At 35.4% G+C, this 27,120-nt stretch overlaps 1 protein-coding gene across 1 annotated transcript in view; it reads right to left on the bottom strand.

Moving 5' to 3' along the window:
* Positions 1–27,120, bottom strand: part of LOC148939884 (syntaxin-binding protein 5-like) — a 55,736-nt gene that overhangs the window by 3,928 nt on the left and 24,688 nt on the right. The window contains exon 4 of the mRNA XM_089106022.1: positions 9,078–9,237. Coding sequence (XP_088962148.1) covers positions 9,078–9,237 — 160 coding nt within the window. The remainder of the gene's footprint in view (positions 1–9,077; positions 9,238–27,120) is intronic.

Here is a 27,120-nt window from a genome sequence, read left to right as displayed (position 1 = left end):
AATAACAGAGCAAAGCTAACAGAGAGAACATAAACCTTAAAAAACAAAGGTAAAGGAATTCAAGAACCTTTGTTTTCTACCCAAAAAACTTTCGAAGAAATCTACATTCATTAAAGGCCCGCCCACTTTCAACTCCCTGGTGTAAATATTGGGGTGCCACATGTGCCGCAGATTTCTGCTACGCGTGGTAAGGTTTCTCCACGCGTGGCTTAGATCTCGTGAAGCTTAGCACAGTTCTGCCTCTCTTGGCACACTAGCACTGCGCTTGAGGAGCACCAGCTAGTGTATATGATATGGGGGCAGTCCCTCGGCGTTAATTCCCTAAGTACTACGTTTTTATTCAACAAACTCAAATAGCTTGATTTATTTTTTCTCAAAATATCACAAAAATAGAGAGGAAGTGAAACAAACAATTTTTTTCTTTATTATTCAGAAAATTCCAGAAAAAAATCCAGCTCAAAATCACTTAAATTGCGTTTGTTATATGCTGTTATGCTGTTGACATGTTGGCGTTGGAAGAACAGATTCGATAAAAATAATTACAATTAGCCTTAACAACCATTTCTCAATTTTTAATCCCATTATGTTGTTTTAAATATCCAAAACCATATTTACTAGATCTTACTTTATTTTTGATTAAATAAAAAAAACAAGTTTCTTAAACTGAGGGTAAGGAGCGACATTAACACTTAAAACGAACAGAAATTATTCTGTATATGAAAGGGGCTGTCCTCTCCCCAACGCCTCGCTCTTTTCGCTAAAGTTTTTTATTGTTTAACAAAAATATAGTTGTGAGAAAGTCAAAATTTAGCGTAAAGAGCGAGGCGTTGAGGAGGGGACAGCCCCTTTCATATACGGAATAATTTCTGTTCGTTTTAAGTTTTAATGTCGCTCCTTACTTTCAGTTTAAAAAACTTGTTTTTTTATTTAATTTCTGATCGTTTTTTAGTTAATGCAGATTTTATTTTGGCTCATCGTCATTGAATAAGTAAACAAAATTTGCATAAAAATTTTACTTTTCTTTTGCTAAATGGCTGTCTCTAAATTTGGTTCTGACATAATTTACAAATTAACTTACGTAACTAACTTCTATATTCGTATATTTTTCTTCTGGCAAAAAATTCAAAGTTGCAGACTTTTGCAGATATGAGATTGAAACCTATGTAATAGGATTTTCTGATACGCTGAATCTGACGGTGTGATTTTCATTAAAATTCTTTCACTTTTAGGAGATGTTTCCCCCTCTTTAAAAAATCAGGTAAATTTTCTCAGGCTCATAGCCGTTGATGAGTAATACTAAACTTAATAAAATTTATATATTCAGCATATAAGCCCATTCTTTTGATATATTTATTGACATCAAAATTCCGTTTTTTAAATTTTCGATTACTATTGAGCCATATCGCTTGTTTTTTTTTTATTGTTTTTTTTTATTACGTATATGTTATTACGTATATGAGGGGGTTCTCCCCTTAGTCAATACCACGCTCTTTACGTTAAAAGTTAAAATTTTGTTTAATTCACAAACCCCTGAATCACAAAGGCCGTTTAATTAGAATAGATAGCTCTTTTGAAAGCACTAAAACTGTAGCGTAAAGAGCGAGGTATTGACTAGGGGGCGAACCCCCTCATATACATAATAATTTCTGTTCGTTTTAAGTTCTAATGTTGCTTTTTACTTTCAGTTGAAAAAACTTGTTTTTTTTTAATTTAATTTCTGATCGTTTTTTAAATAATGCTGGGAAATCCTGCGCCCCCTTCATAGAAATGTCCCTTACCCCAAAGAAGCATCCTCCACGGACAGATTCTCCCAAGTAACCCCCTCCTCAAGCCCCCCCCCCACCAGAAAAAAATCCTTCCTGAAAATGTCTGTATACTTCCCAATAACCAATACTATATGTAAACAATGGGCAAAGTTCATAACTTGCAGCTCTTCCCCCGGGGACTGTGGGGGATTAAGTCATCCTCAAAGACATATTTGTTAGATGTTCGACTATGGTGAACAAAATGGCTATCTTAAATTTTGATCGGGTGACTTTGGGAAAAAAAGAGCGTGGGAAGGGGCCTAGTTGCCCTCCATTTTTTGGTGGCTAAAAAGGGCACTAGAACTTTTAATTTCCATTCCAATGAGCCCTCCTACGATATTTTAGGACCACTGGGTCAATACGATTACCCCTGGAAAAAAAACAACAACAAATAAACACGCATCCGTGATCTTTCTTCTGGCAAAAATGGAAATTCCACATTTTTATAACGAACTTCTATATTCATATATTTTTAATACGTATATTAGAGGGTTCGCCCCCTAGTCAATACCTTGCTCTTTAAGCAAAAGTTCGAATTTTGTTCTAATTCTTTAAAAATGACCCCTTAATCACAAATGCCGTTAATTAGAATAAATAGCTCTTATGAAAGTACTAAATAATCTTTGGCTTAAAGAGCCAGGTATTGACTAGGAGGTGAACCCAATCATATACGTAAAGTTTTCTGTCGTTTTAAGTTTTGATGTTGCTCCTTACTTTCAGTTGAAAAACTTGTTTTTTTTATATATATAATTTCTGATCTTTTTTTAATAATGCTGGGAAATCCGGCGCCCTCTTCATAACAGTGTCCCGTCCCCCATGAAAACTTCCTTCATGGAAAGATCCTCCCACATAACCTCCGACCAACTCCCCCCCCCCCCCAATACCAGAAAAATCCCCCTGAAAACGTCTGTATATTTCTCAATAACCAATACTATAGGTTAACATTGGGTAAAGTTCATAACTTTCAGCCCTCCCCCCGGCGACTTCGGGGGATTAAGTCATCATAAAAGACATAGTTATCATATTTGCAACCCTGCTGAACAAAATGGCTATCTCAAAATTTTGATCAGGTGACTTTGAAAAAAAATGAGCGTAGGAGGGGGCCTAGTTTCCCTCCATTTTTTTGGTCACTTAAAAAGTGCACTATAACTTTTAATTTCCGTTCAAATGAGCCCCCACACGATATTATAGGACCACTGGGTCTATACTAACACCCCTGGAAAAAAAAAAAAAAAAAAAAAAATAAACACGCAACCGTGATCTTTCTTCTGGCAAAAAATTGCAAAATTCCACATTTTTGTAGATAGGAGCTTGAAACCTCTGCAGTAGGGTTCTCTGATACGCTGAATATGATGGTATGCTTTTCATTAAGGTTCTATAGCTTTTAGGGGGTCTTTCCCCCTTTTTTCGAAAATCATCCTAATTTTCTCAGGCCCGTAACTTTTGATAGGTAGGACTAAACTTGATAAAACTTATATATTTGAGATTAGCATTAAAATCTGATTCTTTTGATGTATCTATTGGCATCAAAATTCCGTTTTTTACAGTTTCAGTTACCATTGAGCCGGGTCGCTCCTTACTTACAGTTTGTTACCACGAACTGTTTGATAATTGAAATCTATCTACAGGAGATTTATTCTTATTGCTAACCATTTATTAATTGTTACATTAATTACATCAATTAGCCCCCCCCCCATCCCATATTTTATTCCAATTCTTATAAATATCATTATTATTAGCTATTTATTAACTAATGCGTCGATTATATTTATTAAATATTATTATTGTTAAATAATTTACTCACTAATAACAACTTACAGATTATCTAACTGAATCGGATTAATTAGCGATTAATCACTTAATTATCGATTAACCACTTAATCAAAGATTCATTAATTATTTAACGAATAGTAACTACAAAATAAAACCAAACCAATGGGACTAGGCTAAACTATAAAAAAAGGTAGCAGATGTTTCAAACTAATGTTCCCAATTCGTCTCCTGTGCCTTATTTCATCTTATGTGCCAATTTATTTGGATCCTATTAAGTATCCATTCCTATCAACAATATCATTATTTTTTAATGAAACTTTAATTATTTTGATCCATAGTAAATAATCGGCCACTCCTACCACAGGTCTACCTTGAGATGAGTTCTCTAATCTAATAAGTAATATTATGTTATTATGTTTTTTACCTACAGGCTAGTACTTATTAAGTTTTAAATAATAAAAGTGCAAGCTATTTTTTAATGTGTTTTAAATAATTAAGTCAATCTTTTACTCATAGCATATACCTTGCCACCTCAGCGGTTCATCTTATTCCTAATCAGTGGCGGATCCAGAGGGGGGGCGACCCCCTGGCGTAGTCTAAATTAGTGTAATTTACTTAATTAACTCAAGTTTGCGTTAATTAAACTTGCTCCTAACGCAAATTTATTGGATCAACCTCTTTTGCAACCCCCCCCCTAAATTTTTCTTCGGATCAACCTATTCCCCCTCCCCCTAAAAAAAAATCCTGGATCCGCCCCTGTTCCTAATCGTAATTATCTATACTAATTACAAGTAATTGTTTTTGGCTATTTAGACTATAGTATACACATTACAGTCCCCTCCTCCTGTCTCTAATTATCTCAGTAATACTATTTGTAAACGATAGATAATTCCAAGCTTTTTACAGTTCTCAGACAAAGCTAATTCCTAGAATTTTGATAGCTCAATATCTTATCTATTTCCGGAGCTGTTCAATTTATAGAAATCAAACAGTTCGTGGTAACGAATTATAAGTAAGGAGCGACCCAACTCAATGCATCAAAAGAATCGGATTTTTATGTTGATTTCAATATACAGGTTTCATGAAGTGTATTCTTACTTATCAAAAGTGAGAAAATTTGTCTTATTTTCCAAAGTTTGTCTTATTTTGAATTGAAAATCAAGTATTTTGCAGTAGGCATCAAGACATGGCTAACTGTAGAAAAAGCCAAGACAGATAGTCCGAGTAATTGAGAGGCAAATGTTTAAATGACACAGATAAATGGCGGGAGTAAGTATGACTCTTATTGGACAAATGCGTGTGTGCTAGTTTTTGGAAAGGCACGCCTGCCTATAGTCTCAGGCAGGTTACCAAGAATTTAAAATTGATATAAGACCATTAAATTGCCTGGAATGAGAGGCAAACAAGGCACGCCCGCCTATGGTTTTAGGAAGGTTGACCAAGAATTTAGAACTGACACAGGACCATTAATTTGCTTAAAATAACAGGTAAACAATCGTTTAATGCCATCTTTATCTTCCAAATAGTACCTATTCATTGCCTAAGCTCAGCCCCACATTCTGAGCAAATTTCAATTTTTCACAATTTTAATTTTTGGCCACTTGCCCGAGACTCTGGTCAGCTGGGCGCCTCCAAATATTGTTCAAATTCCTCTCTCAATTTAGCACTTGTTCACGGATGCCCACCGCCACCAATCACTTTCCAAATAGTATCTATTCAATGCCTCAGCTCAGTCCAGAATTCTGAGCAAATTTCAACTTTTCACAATATTTCAAATTTTGGGTCACTTGCCTGAGACTCTGGGCAGGTGGGCGCCTCCAAAAACTGTCCCAAATTCCTCTTTTGCCTTCAAACTTATTAACAGATGCCTAAAGTCGTGAATGGTTAGACCGTTTACCTAGCGGTAACCATGCGCTACACACACACCAACAATATTTTTTTCATTTTCACATGGGGTCCCAATCTATCCCATCGCTTAGCATTCAAGCCTTTTTTGGAAAGGCAAGCCTGCCTAGAGTTTCAGGCAGGTTGACCAAAAGTTTAAAATTAACATAGGACCGTTAGATTGCCTGTAATGAGAGGCAAACAAGGCACGTCCGCCAATGGTCTTGGGAAGGTTGACCAAGAATTTAGGATTGACACAGAACCGTTAATATGCTTGGAATGACAGGCAAACAAGCGAAACCAGGAAACATGATTTTGGAGTAGGGGCAAGGCCGTGTCCAGGGAGGGGAAGGGGGTTGATCCCCCCTCCCGAAATGTTTGTCCGGTTCGTAAAATTTAGCAAAAAGTGAATATAAATCAATTTCTGATGTGCTTTTTAAAGTTTTCTTATTACCCCCCCCCCCAAAAAAAAAAAATACTGGACACTTCCCTGGGTAGGGAGGAGACTATTCCACCTATTTTCCGCTTTCTATCAAGCTATCATCTAATGGAGTATACTGTATTTAAGAGTTTGCGACTGTTGCCTTTCTTGAACTGGAATTTGCTGTTATTACATTTCTCGGTGATAGGATTTCTGAGTGCCTTCTTGACTTCCCACTTCAGTTTTCCAGTTGATATACTTGTGGGCATGATTTCTTTTTTAGTAGGGTTTCTTGCTTTGGTGACGTTTCAGGTCGCATAATCAAACCATATTTATACTTATCTAAGCTTTTTTTTATCTCAGCTTCTCTGCCATGGAATGTCATCTGTGGTCTCTAGCGCTACAGAAGTAGCATGTTGGGCCAAAGTAGTCAATCTTTTTTGTGAGCTGTGACAAATAAAACGGATGCGCTCAGGATGTCTTGTAGTTTTGTTGACAGGCTTGTGTTATAAGCATGTTTTTAGTAGGATTACTGATAAGTTCCATTCAAAATCTGGGAATTTTTTGTGGGTAAGCGGAGTCGTTTTTAATCTCAGCTTGATTTTGAGCATTGGCATAGTGCGGTCCGAGTCAAAGTCTTCTCCGGGTGGAAAAACGGTGTCGACTACTGATAATTTTCATCGTCTGTATACCAGAGTGTAGTCCATCATGTTTTCAGTTATTCTATCAGGTGATCTTTATATAAATCTTCGACATTGTCTATGCTTAAAGGTAGGTTTTGTGATATAGCTCGTATCATTATGTCTGCAGAAGTCAATTAGCCGTTCTCTCCTTCATTAAGACATGCTCGTCCATGTGGACCCATGACATTTACAGACCAGCATAGTTACTGTCCACCAATGCGTTGAAATCAAACATGACAATTGATATATCGTTTTTCGTTATCAAGTCGGTGACACTCTGGAACGAGAGACAGATTTGACTGCAATTCTCTTCACTTTGAAAAAAATCTGGACTGTACGCTAGAACGACAGAGAAATTTTCGATGGGCCTTTTCTAGCAGATGGTCGTAATTCTTTCCTATATTATAGCGAAGCTGACTTTTACCTTCTAGTAAGCAGAGAGAGAATGAAGTCAGCACCTAGGCAGCGAACATTGTCAGCGTGTCTTGACTATAGAAAAAGTATTTTCTTGGATGTTTACTTCATCTATTCAAGGAAATTGCGCCTCTGCCAGAGCAACTAAATTCCGTTCGTATCAATTGGTTTCTCTCAGCAAAATATGAATTTTTTTAGTTCATATACTGAGTAAACTAAATTGAAAACATTTTCATTCAATTATTAGAGTATCGTCCCGTCTAGGAGTTAATCTAGGCCCGAGATGGTTGCCAGTTTTACCATAACAAATTTGGTATCATTGGAACAAAGGTCGTCGGTTACCACGGACGCGGAAGCGCTTTGATCTTTCAAGTTTTTGGTCACATTTCATAATTGAAAAGAGGAGGTTTTTTGTCTGACTTATCAACTTATCTTGTTGATAAGTACCAAAAGGTAATCTTTTAGTCAGAAATCTGTAATAATGCGTGATATGATTAACCTTACTGACATACCATGGTTGTAACAATTTTAAAAGCATTTTAAGCAGTTTATCTGGGAATTTGATTGATAGTTTGCGTGCAAGAAATCATTAAGCCGCAAGGACAAGGACATACGCTTCTTTTAACTGAATTTAATAGAAGAAAAACGTATGAGCGTTTTACGCCCTTTTACCAAATCTAAGCTTACGAATCAATTTGTGGCATTAGGAAAAACAAAATTGAGAATGGAAAGCTCTGGACTCGCTCAAAAATACTAGAAAGGTGGGAAATGATGACTTTTTGATGGATGCTCTTATACTGCAGGCACTTTTCCTAGTGGACGCCAACCTCTTTTAAGGCGGTTTGCCTAATAACATTATTTAGACTTCAAAGTAGATACAGCAAAGAAAATAGAAATGTGTTCTTCAGTGATATGAGCAAGCATTGTAAGTTCGAGTGGCCAACAATTTCTGAAAAAACTGACGAAGAGTCATGGAAAATGTAAAAGTTCACTGCAACCCAAGGTTAATAGCGTTTCTTCAGGATGATATCCCTACGTGATTAACAGATGGAAACATCATAGAAACTGTAGACGATGACACTAGCTGCAAAAAGTCAACAACAACCATTGTGATGAGGCATTCTAACAGGAAAAGCAACTTTTTACGAAGTCATTGAAAAGGTGGAACGAAGAAATCCGATGTAGTGACCATTCAACTTTTTACGAAGTCACTGAAAAGGTGGAACGAAGAAATCCGATGTAGTGACCATTCAACTTTTTACGAAGTCACTGAAAAGGTGGAACGAAGAAATCCGATGTAGTGACCATTCTACTTTTTACGAAGTCACTGAAAAGGTGGAACGAAGAAATCCGATCTAGTGACCATTCAACTTTTTACGAAGTCACTGAAAAGGTGGAACGAAGAAATCCGATGTAGTGACCATTCAACTTTTTACGAAGTCACTGAAAAGGTGGAACGAAGAAATCCGATGTAGTGACCATTCAACTTTTTACGAACTCACTGAAAAGGTGGAACAAAGAAATCCGATGTAGTGACCATTCAACTTTTTACAAAGTCACTGAAAAGGTGGAACGAAGAAATCCGATGTAGTGACCATTCAACGGCCCCGTCTTGATCAGCTATCACACTGTCATAAGTAATTTTGACAGAGAGTCATTGACAAGGTGGGGCACACTCCTCACTACAATAAAACATCAATAAAATTTGGTGTGACGACCAACTACACGAAGTTTGTATGCAGCCTTCGTTGAGGTATCAGAGAAAGTGTTCACTCTTAATGGAACCACTACTAAAAATTCAAAATAAAAAAAAAGCTCAAAATGGAACCACTTTTATAAAAAGTCAAAATGGAACCACTTTTTAAAGAGCTCAAAATGGAACCACTACTAAAAGTTAATCTTCCTTCGTTCCAAATATCGGTATAAAACTTGGCAGAAACAGTAAAATCACATTTTCTTAAAAATAAGGCTTGATTATCAAAGATACAAAATCTTAGAATCAATTTTTCTCATTTTTAGAATTATCAAGAAGTGTAACCCTTAAGCAGAAGGGTACTGTTCCTTAAGTAGTAAAATTAGTGGAAAAAAGAATCCAACCTCTCCTTCGTAAACTTCAATGAGTGAATGATCTCCGGTCTTTTTTGCTTCAGACTCCATAAATGTAAAGTATCGTCAGAGGTTGCTGTTACAACTAACCCTTCATTGACGACAAACTGAATGAAAAGAACTGCTGGGCCATTGGTGCTTGAACTGTTACCTGAAATATGACATAGTAAAGCAAAAATAAAAAGTAAGTCTCATTAGATAAGGTACGACAGAAAAAAATATGTATTTTTTTAGTATATGAAAATACCTATTTGAAAATATATTGTAATTCTCAAAAAATAAATAATTTTTTCCAAGCAATAAAATTTCGAAACTTTTTCGAAAAACTAATAATAAATAAAAAGTTCAAATAGGGATAAATCATTTTAATAGACAGTGTTTCAGAAACAGAGATAAAAATTCATAAAAAATATCAGATATTTCTGTCATATGTGCAGTGACCGTCATCAGTAGTAAAACAGTTTTACTACTGATGGCGGTCACTGCATATGTTACCGAAATATCTGGTATTTTTTTGAGAATTTCTATCACTGTTTGTGAAACACTGTCTATTAAAAGGATTTTATCCCTATTTGAACTTTTGTTTATCGTCATGGAAAGGCAGTGTGGTCTCCAAAATTATCTACGTCATATATATGGGGAAAAAATAATAATAAATAGAAAACGAATGGTTTAAAAATACATGACTGTTTCATGTATATATATATATATATATATATATATATATATATATATATATATATATATATATATATATATATATATATATATATATATATATATATATATATATATATATATATATATATATATATATATATATATATATATATATATATATATATATATATATATATATATATATATATATATATATATATATATATATATATATATATATATATATATATATATATATATTAGAAGGGGAAAAGTAATTTGCACTAGAAAAGGCACGAAAAGTTATATGTTTTTTAGAATAATACTGGTGCCAAAGCCAATTCTCATGTTTTTAAGTCAATATTATGTGAAGTAGTAAATCAGCTTAAATAACCTTTGACATGATAATAATTTGACATGATAGAAAAATCTAAAAAAATGAAAATTAAGATAAGAAAAATCAACTCGCCAGGGGGCCCTGGTAATAAGAATCCCGGCAATGAGATAGCGCCTCCTTAATAATCCAAACAAGAAGAGGTAGAATAAAACAAACAATAACAAGACACTATATATGTAGCCTACATAAAACGCTTAAAAACATAAAAATGTAAACATTTTTTTAACACAGAATATTGCAGTAAAAAGCTGAAAAATCATTAATAAGCATCACATAAGTTCTTAGAAACAGTGGCTTTCCATTCAAATTAAACTGAAATGAAAACAATTGAAACTCTAACTAACACAGTGCTTAAAGTTAATAAAAACTTTCCCAATCATATGTGTAGACATTAGAATCTGCAGTCTATTGGCTACTTACCCACCTTAAACAGTATGCGCGGGGACACCGGTAAATAATTCAAAACAAAATAGAACTGAAAAAAATCCGACAAAACACACAATAATAACCTAATTTTTCCACCGTTATAAATTCTAACCCCCCCCCCAAATTAATTGAAAAACAAAACACAACCTATGCTACAATCATCCCAACAAAACACAGGGAGAACAGCCACTAATAGCAGACAACGCAGCATATTTCTTTGGAATTCATCTTAAAATCATCAAAATCAGCAGTATTTATATGTTATCTTAATCTTCGAACAATATTTGGGGCTGATAAGCTAAACTACGAGAAGAGAAATACAATAAGGTCAACCCATGTGTTTCGTCACGTAAGAGTGGCCCTTTGGAATAGCCAACCAGAAAGCATTAGGGGCAGGTTTTTCATTTTAATACCAGGTCAACCTCCTCAGTCGAGATGCAGGGTGAGAGCAGGTTCCTTGTGACTATTATTTGTGCTACTTTTTTTTCGTCTTTTGATTTTGTAGTTTAACTAATTAATTGAACCACTGTGTACAGGTCCTTTGACCTAGTAGTGGCTATGTTTATTTCATTGTATTGCTATTTCTGTGAATTTTTGAAAATAAAGGTATCAATCAATCAGCTTAAACTTAACTTTAAACTTAACTTTAGCAGATTAAACTTTAGCAACTACAATTTAAATTGTAGCCTAGTCGATATTGCTGGATGATTGATAAGCCACCAAATGAACGAGTTTTGGGCAACAGTAACCAATCCATGCGCATAGATGTTTTAATTTACAATTTGTAGGTTATGCTAAAGAAAGGAAACATGACTGGACATTAATACCAGAGGCATTAATCAGTATCTCTATGTTAGGGATTCCCCACCCAAAAAACAACACAAAACATTTTCATATGTTTAATGGGATACAAACTTAGTTTTGGGATTTAAATTTCTCAAAAGTTTGGGATTAAATTACTCAAATTTCTTAGGGGCAATTGTTTTACTTTTTCTTATTAAAGGACTTACAGGAATTTTTGGCTGTTTAGCTATTTATGTTTTGAAAAGATGCTAGACTGCAGCAAACAATGGTCTTTATGAATAACTATTTGTCTTCTTTTGATAATGACTCATTGAAAAATGAATGACATTTCGGCGATTTTGAAGGTGAAGATGGGAACTTTGCGGGTTATCTACTGAGGTTTTTTGGTATTTTTTTAATTTCACAGGGTCGTATCCTGTTTTTTTTCGGGGGGGGGATACAAAAGGATTTTTCGGGGGGGGGGGGATACAAAAGGATTTTTCGGGGGGGGGGGGTACAAAAAAACTTTAAAAACGCATCAAAAATTTTGTTACGTTTTTACGAATCGGACAGACATTTCGGAGGGGGGGGGTCAAACCCCTAACCCCCCACCGCTAGATACGGCCTTGGTGGCAATATTGAATTAGACTTGTATTTGCGTTGCTAAATTTCAAATCATGTTTTCCTAGACACTGTCATGGTGATAAACATGACAGCTGAGTCTTCAAATTCTAAACAGTCATACAGAGACATATGTCTAAACACATACCGTGTCAGGCAGACTCCGCAATTAGGCAGACTCCATCTTAGGCAGACTCCGCAACATTTTTTGTAATTTTTCAAAGTTTAACCAAAGCAAACAATACAAACTTACATGAAAAATCAAAATAGAGTAATTTGTTTACGGAAGGATTTTTCCTTTTTCAAGAAAAAGATCTTTGCTGAGCTAAGAAAAAGGAAAAACTTATAGCACGTGGCCCTCCTTAAAGAAAAAGGGAGCAAATAACAGCTATAGAGAAGGTTTTGATATTCCGTTGAACGTTTCATGTAGAAAAATATACACTTTACAAAAACGTTCAACATTATGAGAAAACACGTTATGCCAATACGTAAAGTAAAGTTACTAAGAAAAACATGTAACAGAACGATTGTCTGTTGCGTTACATTTCTTTTACACAGCCTTAATGTGTTAGAAAGGTGCATACTTACGTATAACATTCCAAATTCGAACCTAAAAAACTTGTAAATTAAAACATATCTAAAACTAAAATAGCTTTTAAAACCTCAGTTGGAACTTTTTTACACTTTATTGCATTTGCAGATTCCCTATAAAAGAAAGCAAATCCGTACTGTTTGCTAAAAGGTGTTATATCTGCTTTTGAAGAAAATGAGCCATGAAGAGTAATTCAAGAGTAATTCAATGTTCATTTGCACATATCCAAGGGCTATGGGAACAATACCAATTCAAAGTAGAGGAAGAGTACTTTTAGCCATAATTTCTTCAAGCAAATATTAGTTCATACTGTCAACAACTTAGCTTATCCAACTACGGAAACATTTCTTTTATACAGCAGAAAGGTGCAAATTTACATATAACATTCCAAATTCGAACCTATAAAACTTGTACATAAAAACTTATTCAAAACCGTAAAATAACTTTTAAGAACTCAGCGGGTAATTTTTGAAGCAATCTGTTAAGTTTTCAGTAAAACAGATTAAACGGAAGGGAACACAACCAGTATGTTGAACAGAGGATCTTTTGAACAAAAAAAAAAAAATTAAAATGTTTTGGCTTTACTATTTTGGGAGAACAATAGCATTTTAGTATTGCTTTTATTTATTCCACTACAAATGTTTACCTAAATTTATTAAACTAACATTACCTACATTTCATATTCATGATACTAATTCTTAAGTTCTTCTTCTTCTTTGGATTGTTAAAGAAACACTTTCGTACAATCCTATCACCGGGATCAAATACCAAGTCAAAAATTCTGTTTTGTTATCAATTCGAAATTCTATATTAATTTCAATTATATAACGTTAACTAATTTCTGTATTTTTAAATAGATACCTAAATAGAACTTGAGTGAACCTGTTACGTTTTCAGCAAAGCGCAAACAATACTTGTGCCCTTAGGTCGTTTTAAGAGGTTACATCGGAATTATTTCTAAATTATTCCAGTTCATGTTAAGTTTGAATTGATAATTCATCTTAATTTCAGGTTATTTTAGGTTTTATTTACTCATAGTGATGGCTTTGCATTTTAAATCTAATTCTATCTCTGCTCGTTTTAGGTCGTACTATTACTCTTTATCTTCTTCACTTATCGATATTTTTTTTAATTGGTACAAATACAAGGAAGAGTTCAGCAGTACTTCCTCTCAGCCAAATATGTAACTAACTTATACCTATAGACTGGAGATAATACGTCCATAAAGCGGATTCATAAATTACTCAAAAATGAGTTTTCGGCTTAGACTAAGCTCATTTGTTTGCATAGAGATTGCTTTTCAAAGATAGAATAAATTGAAATTACGAAGAATTTTCCTTTTAGTTCCTCTAATAAAAAGTATTTACTCATGGCGAAACTGTGAGGAGAATGAAGGGAATAAATAAAGATTTGTTTCAGAGGATCTTCAGAAGTTTTCATAAATGAAATTGACTCATAAACAATTTTTGATTTCATAATGATTTTATATTTGATTTCATGTTTGATTTTTGAAAATAGGAATAATTTTACTGTGTTCTTGCTTTATTTTTTATCCTATAGTCTCTTTTTAGTCTCTTTTTTATATGTCTCTTTTTCCCATAGCAAAGCTCCTCAACCATAGTGTCTTATTTTCGCTATTTCCAAAATAAATTTCAACATTTCTGTCCTAATATAATTAATACTCCCCCCTTTCAAAATTGATTTCTAACCACCTATATTAATAAAATAAAGTTTGGGAGTTAGATATTGTACCATAAAAAAAAAAACAATGAAAACACCAAAAAAAAGAAACAAAAAAAAATTCGTCATATTTGATTTCATAAATCAAAATTGACGTAGTAGAACCCAACTTTAATTTGAAGGTGTTAAAATGTGTAACAAGCAAAAGGGCTGAGAAGGGGTAACAATCCGAAACTAGACCCCCTCCCCTAACCCACCGATTCTACTTCATAGATAGTCAATAAAGTATAGATGATAATTCATAGATAGGAATAAAGCAGACAATTTTTACAAATTCATTTAGTTTTTTACTACCAAATTAAAATTAAAATTTGTTTACAAATTATTAAATTAATCTCAGCGGAGAGCGTCATCATTCATTTAATTTATTAATGGTTAATTGTTCTTACGTCCGGGGCAAAATCTTTATTAGCTCCCACAGAATTTTCAAGCCAAATTTTAGCAAAATTATCATTTATCAACAAATTTATTTCTCAATTTATTCATTAATTATTATTATTTCACTTTTTTGACAAATGCCCTCTTTGACCCTCCCCTTAAAACCACCTCTGCCAGGTGTGGGATTCGAACCCAAGAATCCCCAGGGACTATCTTTTCATAGTTATCTTTTTATACTATCAGCTATCTTTTCATACTTGTGATCTTTTTCATACCTTATAGTTGTAGACCTAATCGTTTGCATAAAAATCAAATAACTTGGAATGATAATTATTTAAAGAATAAGTTCTACACGGTTAAGAGATTAATACAAAGAAATGAGAAGCTCCTCCAGCACTGCTTACTGTTAGCATTCGGCTCGTATAATAAAACCGAGCTGTGTGTATAGCCTCAAACAAGCTTGCGATTTTTTAATATTCAAAGCTAAATAATTGAAAAAGTGTTAGCTTGCATGGGAGTTGAATCAAATGAAGCAAATACGAACCACTGACTGACTGCTTTAGAAAAAAAAATTAGCAAAAATAAGCCACTGGCGAAGCAAAAGGGGTTATATTATGCATAGGAGCCGTTCCCCTTCCAAGCACTACGAATATAAGAATGTGTATAAGACTGTGGTTTCTGGAACTACACCTCCTAAGCTATTTGCATATGGGGGTCTTTAATTTAATATTTAAATTTAATTGCTTCAAAAAAATCGCAGATCGCGTGGCAGTTGAATCCAATTGAAGCGAATATGAACCACTGACTGACTGCTTTAGAACAAAAAAAAAAAAATTGGCAAAAATAAGCCACTGGCAAAGCAATTTAATATTCAAAGTTAATTGCTTGAAAAAATCACAGCTCGCGTGGCAGTTGAATCCAATTGAAGTGAATATGAACCACTGACTGACTGCTTTAGAAAAAAAAATTGTCAAAAATAAGCCACTGGCAAAGCAATTTAATATTCAAAGTTAATTGCTTGAAAAAAAATCACAGCTCGCGTGGCAGTTGAATCCAATTGAAGTGAATATGAACCAATGACTGACTGCGTTAGAACAAAAAAAAAATTGGCAAAAATAAGCCACTGGCAAAGCAAAAGGGGATATATTACGTATATAAGTTACCCCCCTTCCAGGCACTAAGAATATACCAATTTTTTATAAAACCGTGGTTTCTGGAAATACGCCACATAAGCTATTTGCATATCTGGGACTTTAATTTAATCTTCAAAGTTAATTGCTTGAAAAATCGCAACTTGCGTGGGAGTTGAATCCAATGGAAGTGATTATAAACCACTGACTGACTAGTAAGTAAAAGTAAGTATGACGGCACTAGACCCTCAAGGTCCAAACCGGCGGTGCAGATCTCCGTTTCGTGGTCCTCAGCCAGGAAGTGCAATGGAGGCTGGGGGCCAGCCCCCCATTTAGAACAAAATAGAATTGGCAAAAATAAGCCACTGGCAAATGGAAAGGGGATATATTATGCATAGAAGTCCTCCTTCATACCTTTTTTTCAAAAAAAAAAAAAAATACATTGTGCCAACATCGTTCTTTACTTAGGCATCGTTCTTTACTTGCGCTGCCTATGATTTATACAACAACTTTCTAAATAAACCTTATATGCCACCCGGGCATAACTTACAACCCTTGCACTGAGGGCTCTGAGGGGGTTATCATCCTAAAAGACCTAATTTCCAGAACGTTCACATGCGTTGAACGAAATGGATATCTCAAAATTTTGACTGGATGTGTTTGGGAAAATGGTGGATGTGAGAGGGGCGTTATTCGCTATCCAATCACTTTCAACTATTAAAAAAGGCACTAGCCCTTTCAATTTCCAATTGAATAAGCCCTTTTGAAGTTTTTACGACAATTCTTTCAATAAAAACTTTATATGCCCCCAGGGCATAACTTACAACCCTTGCACTGAGGGCTCTGAGGAGGCTATCATCCTAAAAGACCTAATTTCAAGAACTTTCAACTACGTTGAACAAAACGAATATCTCAAAATTTTGATTTGATGTGTTTGGGAATATGGTGGGTGTGAGAGGGGCGCTAGTTGCTATCCAATAACTTTCAACTATTAAAAAAGGCACTAGCCCTTTCAATTTCCAATTGAATGAGCCCTTTTGAAGTTTCTACGACAACGCTTTCAATAAAAACTTTATATGCCCCCTGAGCATAACTTACAATCCTTGCCCTCAGGGGTGTGGGGGGAGGGGTTGTCAGCCTTAAAGACCTAGTTTCCAAAACTTTCAACTACACTGAATAAAATGGCTATCTAAAAATTTTTATTGGATGTGTTTGGGGAAAATGTGGGCGTGAGAAGGGGGTTAGTTGCCTTCAAATCACTTTCGACTATTAAAAAGGATACTAATCCTTTGAATTTCAAATTGAATGAGCCCTTTTTCAAGTTTCTACGACAAAGATTTCAATAAAAACCTTATATGCCCCCAGGGCATAACTTATCACCCTTGCCCTGAAGACTGTGGGAGGAGTGTCCTCCTCTAAGGTATAATTTCTTGAACTTTGTACGTCGTGGGACAAATTGGCTATATCCAAATTTTGACTGGATGTGTTTTGGGACACAGTGGGCATGGAAGGGGTCTTAACTGCCTTACTATCACTTTCAACTATTAAAATGGGCACTAGCCATTTCAATATCCAATCGAATGAGCCATTTTTGAAGTTTCTACGACAACACCCTCTATAAAAACCTTATATGCACCGAGGGCATAACTTACAACCCTTGCACTGAGGGCTCTGAGGGGGTTATCATCCTAAAAGACCTAATGTCCAGAACGTTCAACCACTTTGAACAAAATGGATATCTCAAAATTTTGATTTGACGTGTTTGGGAAAATGGTGGTCGTGAGAGGGGCTTTATTCACTATCCAATCACTTTCAACTATTAAAAAAGGCACTAGCCCTTTCAATTTCCAATTGAAAAAACCTTTTTGAAGTTTTTACGACAACGCTTTCAATAAAAACTTTATATGCCCCCAGGGCATAACTTACAACCCTTGCACTGAGGGCTCTGAGGAGGCTATCATCCTAAAAGACCTAAATTCCAGAACTTTCAACAACGTTGAACAAAATGGATATCTCAAAATTTTGATTGGATGTGTTTGGGAATATGGTGGGTGTGAGAGGGGCGTTAGTTGCTATCCAATACCTGTCAACTATTAAAAAAGGCACTAGCCCTTCCAATTTCCAATTGAATGAGCCCTATTGAAGTTTCTACGACAATGCTTTCAATAAAAACTTTATATGCCCCCAAGGCATAACTTACAATCCTTGCCCTGAGGGGTGTGGGGGGAGGGGTTGTCAGCCTTAAAGACCTAATTTCCAAAACTTTCAACTACACTGAATAAAATGGCTATCTAAAAATTTTTATTGGATGTGTTTGGGGAAAATGTGGGCGTGAGAAGGGGGTTAGTTGCCTTCAAATCACTTTCGACTATTAAAAAGGGTACTAATCCTTTGAATTTCCACTTGAATGAGCCATTTTTCAAGTTTCCATTACAAATATTTCAATAAGAACCTAATTTGCCCCCATGGTATAACTTACCACCCTTACCATGAAAACTGTGGGAGGAGTGTCCTCCTCAAAGATATAATTTCCTGAAATTTGTACGTCGTGGGACAAATTTTCTATCTAAAAATTTTTATTGGATGTGTTTGGGGAAAATGTGGGCGTGAGAAGGGGGTTAGTTGCCTTAAAATCACTTTCGACTATTAAAAAGGGTACTAATCCTTTGAATTTCAAATCGAATGAGCCCTTTTTCAAGTTTCTACGACAAATATTTCAATAAAAACCATATATGCCCCCAGTGCATAACTTACAACCCTTGCCTTGAGAGCTCTGGGGGGAGTGTCCTCCTCAAAAACATAATTTCTATCTGGAAATCAACTATTCTGAACAAAATGGCTATCTCAAAATTATGATTGGATGTGTTTTGGTAATGGTGGGCAAGGAAAGGGTGTTAGTTGCCTTCCAAGCACTTTCGACTATAAAAAAGGGCACTAGACCTTTGAATTTCCAATCGAATGAGCCATTTTTGAAGTTTCTACGACAATGCGTTCTATAAAAAACCTTCTATGCTCCCAGGGCATAACTTACAACCTTTGCCCCGAGGGTTGTGGGGGAGTGTCCTCCTAAAAATCATATTTTCTATCTGGAAATCAACTACGCTGAACAAAATGGCTATCTCAAAATTTTGATTTAATGTGTTTGGGGGAATGATGGACGTGGGGGGGACAGTTGCCCTCCAATCACTTTCGAATATTAAAAAGGGCACTAGCCCTTTGAATACCCAATCGAATGAGCCTTTTTTGAAGTTTCTACGACAACGCCTTCTATAAAAACCTTATATGCCCCCAGGGCATAACTTACAACCCTTGCCCTGAGGGTTGTGGGGGAGTGTCCTCCTCAAATACATAATTTCTATCTGGAAATCAACTACGCTGAAAAAAAAATTGTTATCTCAAAATTGTTGATTGGATGTGTATGGGGAAATGGTGGGCGTAGAAGGGGTGTTAGTTGCCCTCCAATTACTTTTGACTATTGAAAAAAGGACAAGCCACTCCAATTTCCAATTGAATGAGCACTTTTCGAGGTTTCTACGACAACTTTTTTGGTTTAAAGTGCCCTGCTTGAAGGGAAAAAAATAATAAACAATACATTATACCAACATTGTTCTTATATGCCCTCAGGTCATAACTTGAAACCCTTGCCCCGAGGGTAGTTGGGGAGTGTCCTCCTCAAAAATATATTTTCTATCTAGAAATCAACAACGCTGAACAAAATTGCTATCTCAAAATTTTGATTGGATGTGTTTCGGGAAATGGTGGGCGTGGAAGGGGTGTTAGTTGCCCTCCAATCACTTTCGACTATAAAAAAGGGCACTAGCCACTCGAATTTCCAATCGAATTAGCCCTTTTTGAAGTTTCTACGACAACTCCTTCGATACGAAGTGCCCGGGTATGGAAAAAAATAAAATAAAAAATAAAGAAGTAAATAATACATTGTGCCCACATCGTTCTTTACTTAGGCAGCCCTATCGCACAGCCTAAGATCTTAGAAAAACCATTTAACTTCTCCCGTTTTGTGCCAGAGATAGAGAGATATTTAGTTTTAATGAAACTTAAATCATCAAAAGTACGAACTTTGTTTTTTCGATTAAACGGAACAGAATTTTCCATTTAAAGTTCAGTGAAGGGCAGTCCCTAAGAATGTTCTAGGCTACCTGCTGGGAAAACACTAGAATCAGCTCGAAGGAAACATCATTTGAACAATTTTTTTTTGGGAGTTCCCTGTGGTGCTACCCGCTTTGATTGACAAGCTTGCTGTCAAAAGGACGTAATGCTTCATTTTCTTTTTTATCAAATTTCATAGTCAAACCACAGATTTTTAATAGCTCAATATGATGGCTATTCTACTCTGAGAATTTACTAGTCGATGCTGAGGCTTGCAAAATGATTTTATGTTGCCTCATGGCCGTAACTTGAAATTTTCTGAGAGCATGAAAAATCTTCTATTTTCGGGCTTGGTAGGTTTGTATAATATAGGTAGTTACACTACCTGTACACAAATAATAATAATAATTATAAAAATATCAATTCACTGGGGAACAACGCCACCTGAGACTAACACACCAGCACAAAGCTGTATCAGTTTGTTGGCTATTTTCTGATAGTATGAAAAATCTTCTGTGTTTGGGCTTGGTAGGTCTGTAGAATATAGGTCATTACAGTACTTGTACACAAATACTAATAAAAAATAAACAAATAACAATTCACTGGGGAACAACGCCATCTGAGACTAACACAGCGGCACAAAGTTGTACCAGTGTACCAGTTGTACTTATTTTTGTGCTAAGATCTTACATCTTCTGACAAAGAACGCTTAAAAGTGAAATATTAGCACTAAGATCTTACATCTTATAGCGTTCTTTTGCAAACTTTTTTGCGTTCTTTATAGCGTGTTTTTGTCTGTCATCATTCTGATCTGATCAGCGGTCTAAGAACAATGATGAATATATCATGAAACTTCTCTCGTCATCGTTCTATATGGGAGAAATATGACGTCCTTAGCATTTTTTGTTAACATCAGTGATCTGCAAGATCTTAGAACAAAGATGAGTTAAAAGAACGGAAATCTTTGCAGAAAGATGTGAGATAGTAGATGTAAGATCTTAGAGCAAAAGAACGGCCCTAGTTTGTTGGCTATTTTTACCACGAGAGCCGCCACTCGTCGAGGGCCTTGTGACAGGAGGGTTTGAACCATAGTACCTAGAGTTTCCAAAGTCGGTTTCAACCACTACACTGTCAAAACCATGTTTGAACAACCATATTCACAGATAGAGGCCAATCTATTGATCCTTTTCGTCAAAATGGTTCTTTTGTCTTCGGCTCAACAAAAGGTAAACGGAAAAAGAGATAAAGAAAATCTAGTATGCGTATTAAGGTTTTTATTATTAATTTTTTGATCTTACAAGCAGCAGTAGGGGGCGTTCGTTTTTTTTCGTCAGAGACAAACTTTTCCTCTGTTATTATTTAACCATACTTATTGAATCAGTCCTTCATATGATTAATGTGTTGACTGAATGACAAAATCATTTGCAAAAGACGATGGCTTATACATAAGAACCCACGCAAGTACTAGTCCTTGTTTACTTGAAAATTACCACAATACCTGTTAGTATCTTTTTCTCTTTAAATCTCATCGTTTAACAGACTTTTTATTGGAGCTTAGCCATAAATGAAAAATTTTTCTTCTGTTTATACTTATTTTTACAGTTTTCGTCTGTTTTGTTGCAAATGCCCAGTACAACGGTGAAAAAAACATTTTAAGCACCGTAGCAAAAGATATAGTGCCTAATTAATAACTGTAACAAATAATCAGCTATCCCCAGTGACCAATCCTTTCACTTTTTATGACTTTCTGCGTTTTTACCAATGGACAGTCGCTAACAAATCTCGTCCACATGCCATTCAAATTCAAGTGGTGTTGTCAAAAATTCAAACCAAAACTCGAATTCCGCCAAGATCTCTGTTACAAGTGCGCTTTCCGCCAGCAACGTTCCAATTGTATACGAAAGCGTTAAGTCGCTTTTGTCAAGTTACGTTCTACATAAGGAGGGTTTCCTGTTCACTACTCACATTTGCAAAGAAATAGGAATAGGCCGTATAAAATAAACCTATCCTGTACAGTCAAAGAGATTTTGATACCTCCTATCGCTGTAACAAAAATAATACATGATCCTTCAGGACGTCTCCCGAAACCTAAAAGAAGTCAGAAACAAATACCGTGTAAAAAAAAAAAGAAAAAAATACAGATGGAACTAAATTATGAAAAGAACATAGAAATAACGATAGCAATAGTACACCAAGACAATTCAACACAAAGTAAAGAAGAAGAAATTAAACTAAGAAAAGAAGATAGAAATGAACGTTAGAATTAGAACAACAAAACAATTCAATAAAAATAAAAAGGAAATTTTTGAATAAAACTAACATTTATATCATATTTACAAAGGTTCTAGGCGTTTACTCTACCTGGAAAATACTCCCCCCCCCCCATGGAAATTAAGGCTTTCCAAATTTGAGAATTTTAGTAGAGTTTTTTTTTTATTTCCGTAGGGGAAACGAATTTTGGTACTAAAATTCGAGAACACACCAGTTTTTTCGCTACTTTATAAATAAACTTGGACTATAGATTTGCCTGTTAGGGGGAGGGGGTAAATTATACCGGGTCTACATGCAAAATGTGTTTGGTATAATTATTCTGCATGTTAAATAGATAGATAGAGAAGTGTATTTTAAAGCCAAACTATACGGCCATGAACATAGTAAAATGACATAAATGAAAGACAAAAATAACATAAACTTTTTTTTCTTTTTTTTTTACTTAGTTACCAAAATTTCCAGATACCTCGCTATTCTTATGTATTTTTTTCGTAGCCATAGCGTTCTTTTGCAAACTTTTTTGCGTTCTTTTGCAAACTTTTTTGCGTTCTTTATAGCGTGCTTTTGTCTGTCATCATTCTGATCTGATCAGCGGTCTAAGAACTATGATGAGTATATCATGAAACTTCTCTCATCATCGTTCTATATGGGAGAAATATGACGTCCTTAGCATTTTTTGTTAACAAAATTAAATAAAAAAAACAAGTTTTTTAAACTGAAAGTAAGGAGCGACATTAAAACTTAAAACGAACAGAAATTATTCCGTATATGAAAGGGGCTGTCCCCTCCTCAACGCCTCGCTCTTTACGCTAAAGTTTTTTATTGTTTTAAAAAATAAAGTTGTGAGACAGAGTCAAACTTTAGCGTAAAGAGCGAGGCGTTGAGGAGGGACAGCCCCTTTCATATACGGAATAATTTCTGTTCGTTTTAAGTTTTAATGTCGCTCCTTACTTTCAGTTTAAAAACTTGTTTTTTTTATTTAATTTCTGATCGTTTTTTAGTTAATGCAGCTTTTATTTGTATAAAAATTTTACTTTTCTTTTGCTAAATGGATGTCTTTACAAATTAACTTACGTAACTAACTTCTATATTCGTATATTTTTCTTCTGGCAAAAAATACAAAGTTGCAGATTTTTGCAGATATGAGCTTGAAACCTATGTAATAGGGTTTTCTGATACGCTGAATCTGACGGTGTGATTTTCATTAAAATTCTTTCACTTGTAGGGGATGTTTCCCCCTCTTTAAAAAATCGAGTAAATTTTCTCAGGCTCGTAGCCTTTGATGAGTAATACTAAACTTAACAAAATTTATATATTTAGGATCAGCATTATAAACACATTCTTTTGATACATTTATTGACATCAAAATTTCATTTTTAAAAGTTTCGATTACTATTGAGCCGTATCGCTTGTTTTCTTATTGTTTTTTTTATTACGTATATGTTATTACTTATATGAAGGGGTTCTCCCCTTAGTGAATACCACGCTCTTTACATTAAAAGTTAAAAAAAAATTTTATTAAGAAACCCCTGAATCACAAAGGCCATTTAATTAGAAGAGATAGCTCTTTTGAAAGCACTAAAAAAAACTGTAGCGTAAAGAGCGAGGTATTGACTTGGGGGGGGAACCCCCTCACATACGTTATAATTTCTGTTCGTTTTAAGTTCTAATATTCCTTCTTAGATTTCAGTTGAAAAAACTTGTTTTTTTATTTAACTTCTGATCGTTTCTTAAATAATGCTTGGAAATCCGGCGCCCCCTTCATAGAAATGTCCCTTACCCCAAAGAAACATCCTCCACAGAAATATTCTCCAGAGTAACCCCCTCCTCTAGCCCCCCTCCAGAAAAAATCCTTCCGGAAAATGGTTGTATACTTCCCAATATCCAATAAATAATGCTGGCAAGTCCGGCGCCCCCTTCATGGCAATTTCCCTTCCCCCATGAAAACTTCCTTCATGAACAGATCCTCCAACATAACCACTGACCCACCCCTACCACCCACAACCAGAAAAAAAACAAATGTTAACATTGGGTAAAGTTCATAACTTTTAGCCCTCCCTCTGGGAACTTCGGGGGATTAAGTCATCCTAAAAGACATATTTATCATATTTTCGACCATGCTGAACAAAATGGCTATCTCAAAATTTTGATCGGGTGACTTTGGGAAAAAAATAAGCGAGGGAGGGGGCCTAGTTGCCCTCCATTTTTTTTGGTCAATGAAAAAGGGCACTAGAACTTTTAATTTCCGTTCCAATGAGCCCTCCCACGATATTCTAGGACCACTGGGTCTATACTAACACCCCTGGGGAAAAAAAAAAAAAAACAAACACACAAACAAACAAACAAATAAACACGCATCCGTGATCTTTCTTCTGGCAAAAAATGTAAAATTCCACATTTTTGTAGATAGGAGCTTGAAACCTCTACAGTAGGGTTCTCTGATACGCTGAATATGATGGTGTGATTTTCATTAAGGTTCTATAACTTTTAGGGGGTCTTTCCCCCTTTTTGAAAATCAGCCAAATTTTCTCAGGAGCGTAACATTCGATGGGTAGCACTAAACTTGATGAAAGTTATATATTTGAAATCAGCATTGAAATTTGATTCTTTTGATATATCTATTGGTATCAAAAACCCGTTTTTTAGAGTTTCGGTTACCATTGAGCCGGGTCGCTCCTTACTTACAGTTCGTTACCACGAACTGTTTGATCAGTGATCTGTAAGATCTTAGAACAAAGATGAGTTAAAAGAACGGAAATCTTTGCAGAAAGATGTAAGATCTTAGATGCAAGATCTTAGTGCAAGTGTATTTTAAAGCCAAACTATACGGCCATGAACATAGGAAAATGACATAAATGAATCGCGTAGCCATACCTAGAAGGAATTGTTTTCTGACTTAAAACTTTTAGAATATTTTACCCCCCCCCCCTATGTACAAATGTTCTACCGCAATTATATATATCCCATCTGTTCTGTCACCTCTCTTCAACTTGTCCCATTCTTACATGACAGAAGCAACGGAGGAACCCGTTATCTCTGACCTTTTACGTGGTGTAAAATTGAGTGAATGGCACACAGTACCCAGGTACGGAAATTCATTCCCCCTACGGAAATAAAAAAAAAACACACACAAATACAATTCTCAAATTTGGAAAGCCTTATTTTCCGATGGGGGTATTTTCCAGGGGGGGGGGGGGTATTTTCCAGGGGTATTTTCCGCGGTTTTTTAGGGGGTATTTTCCAGGGGGTATTTTCCGTTGGGAGGGGGTAATCGCCGGGGGGGGGGGGGGGTTAAACGCCGGCCACCATTTACAAACAATGACTGGGTAGAACAAATTCTCCCCCTTAAAGATTTACACAAGGAACACACTCATAGACAAATATTTGGAACTAAAAAGCACTGTTTTTAATATTCGGACCACTTTTTAAAGAAATCCACTCAACTTCATTATTTTTACTTCCAAAATGCGAGATCTAGGGAGAGGCTGGAGGTTCTGAATCGCCCTCCTCCCCGCGGGGTAGAGTTTATAAGATTATGTTTGGTTTGGTTGTGTAATAGCCATGAAAGACCTTTTCCGCGGTCACATCCCCACAAATGAATTTGTTTCTGCCCGATCAAAATATTGTCTATATCCCTTAGGTACCAGTGTACATAACCGTCCATTTATTGAAATAAACTTGTAAAAATGGTTTGTTAATTACTCTTATCCAGGAAAGTGTTTTAATTGCTTCAAATCTCCATCTCTTGAGCATCTGAAGCGAAAATCCCCAAACGGCAATAAACGTAGAGCCAAATGTACCCTTCAGAATATATAACGTTGATTTCATGCGACAAGGGGTGGAAAACGATTCTATATTTTTCTCACAGAGATCCTTTTCAGGGGAAAGTTAGTCCTGGAGAGAGATACTAACACTATGAAGTGCTTATCGATCTGGGCTCTCCTGTATCTTGCATAGAGCATTCCTTGTTGATAAGGAAGAACCGAGGAACGTCAAGAAAAAGGGATTATGAATAAGATGTACTTCCAGATCAGCACTTATTTCTCAATGTGCTATTATACAAATAAACAATCTAAAATCAAATCATAAAAACACGGTTGTGACAAACTGAGATTGCTGTGAATGAGCAAGGTGAATCTTCTTTTAGAACTTTTACAGAACTTTTTAGAATTTTTAGAACTTTTAATCTGATATTAAATTTAGTAGACGGTATGACCTTGAATCCTTGTTTACTTCAGCAGTGTCCAATAGTAGGACTGTTTATTCTCTTGTCATTGATCTGAAAAGCCAGTTTGCATGTGATACTGTTTGTTTGTTTTATAAGCCCCCTCCTTTTCCAACACATCTGTTCTGTGATTTGCTTGATCAGCTTTCTGGTGCGGGGACTTTCTCTAAAAAACGTATTTGTGTTTTGGGAGATTTTAATTATAATATGTTAAATGTTGGATCAACTGATGAATGTGTCCATCTCTTTGGTGTGCTTCTTCTTCTGGGCTACATCCTTAAATTTTCTTTCCTTCTCGTGTTGACCCTACCAGAAATTCTGCCACTTTAATAGATAATATTTTCATTTCTCATTCTCCAAAATTGAAGTTTACTTCTGTTCTTGTTTTCACTGATCTGTCTGATCACTTCCCTATTTATCTATCACTTTTTGTTCCTAAAACTGAGATTACTGAGAATGAGCAAGGTGAATCTTCTTTTAGAACTTTACAGATAATGAAATTTCAAAATTAATTCTTAGTCTTCAGAGTAATGATTGGTATAGTGTTCTTGAAGCTAATGATGTTGAATGTGCAATAAGTTTATTTGTGTTTCGTATGGGAGCTCTGTTGGATAAGCATTTTCCTCTTAGGAAGAGACCAAGGAATTCTACACCCAAATGCCCATGGATGTCCATGGGTCTGATTAATGCTACACATATGAAGG

The sequence above is a fragment of the Artemia sp. Qi Xiang Cuo genome, chromosome 20 (assembly GCF_049724085.1).
Source record: "Artemia sp. Qi Xiang Cuo chromosome 20, ASM4972408v1, whole genome shotgun sequence".
NCBI lineage: Eukaryota > Metazoa > Arthropoda > Branchiopoda > Anostraca > Artemiidae > Artemia > Artemia sp. Qi Xiang Cuo.
Note: the sequence above shows the minus strand (reverse complement) of the source record. Positions and strands in the feature narration are given on the sequence as shown.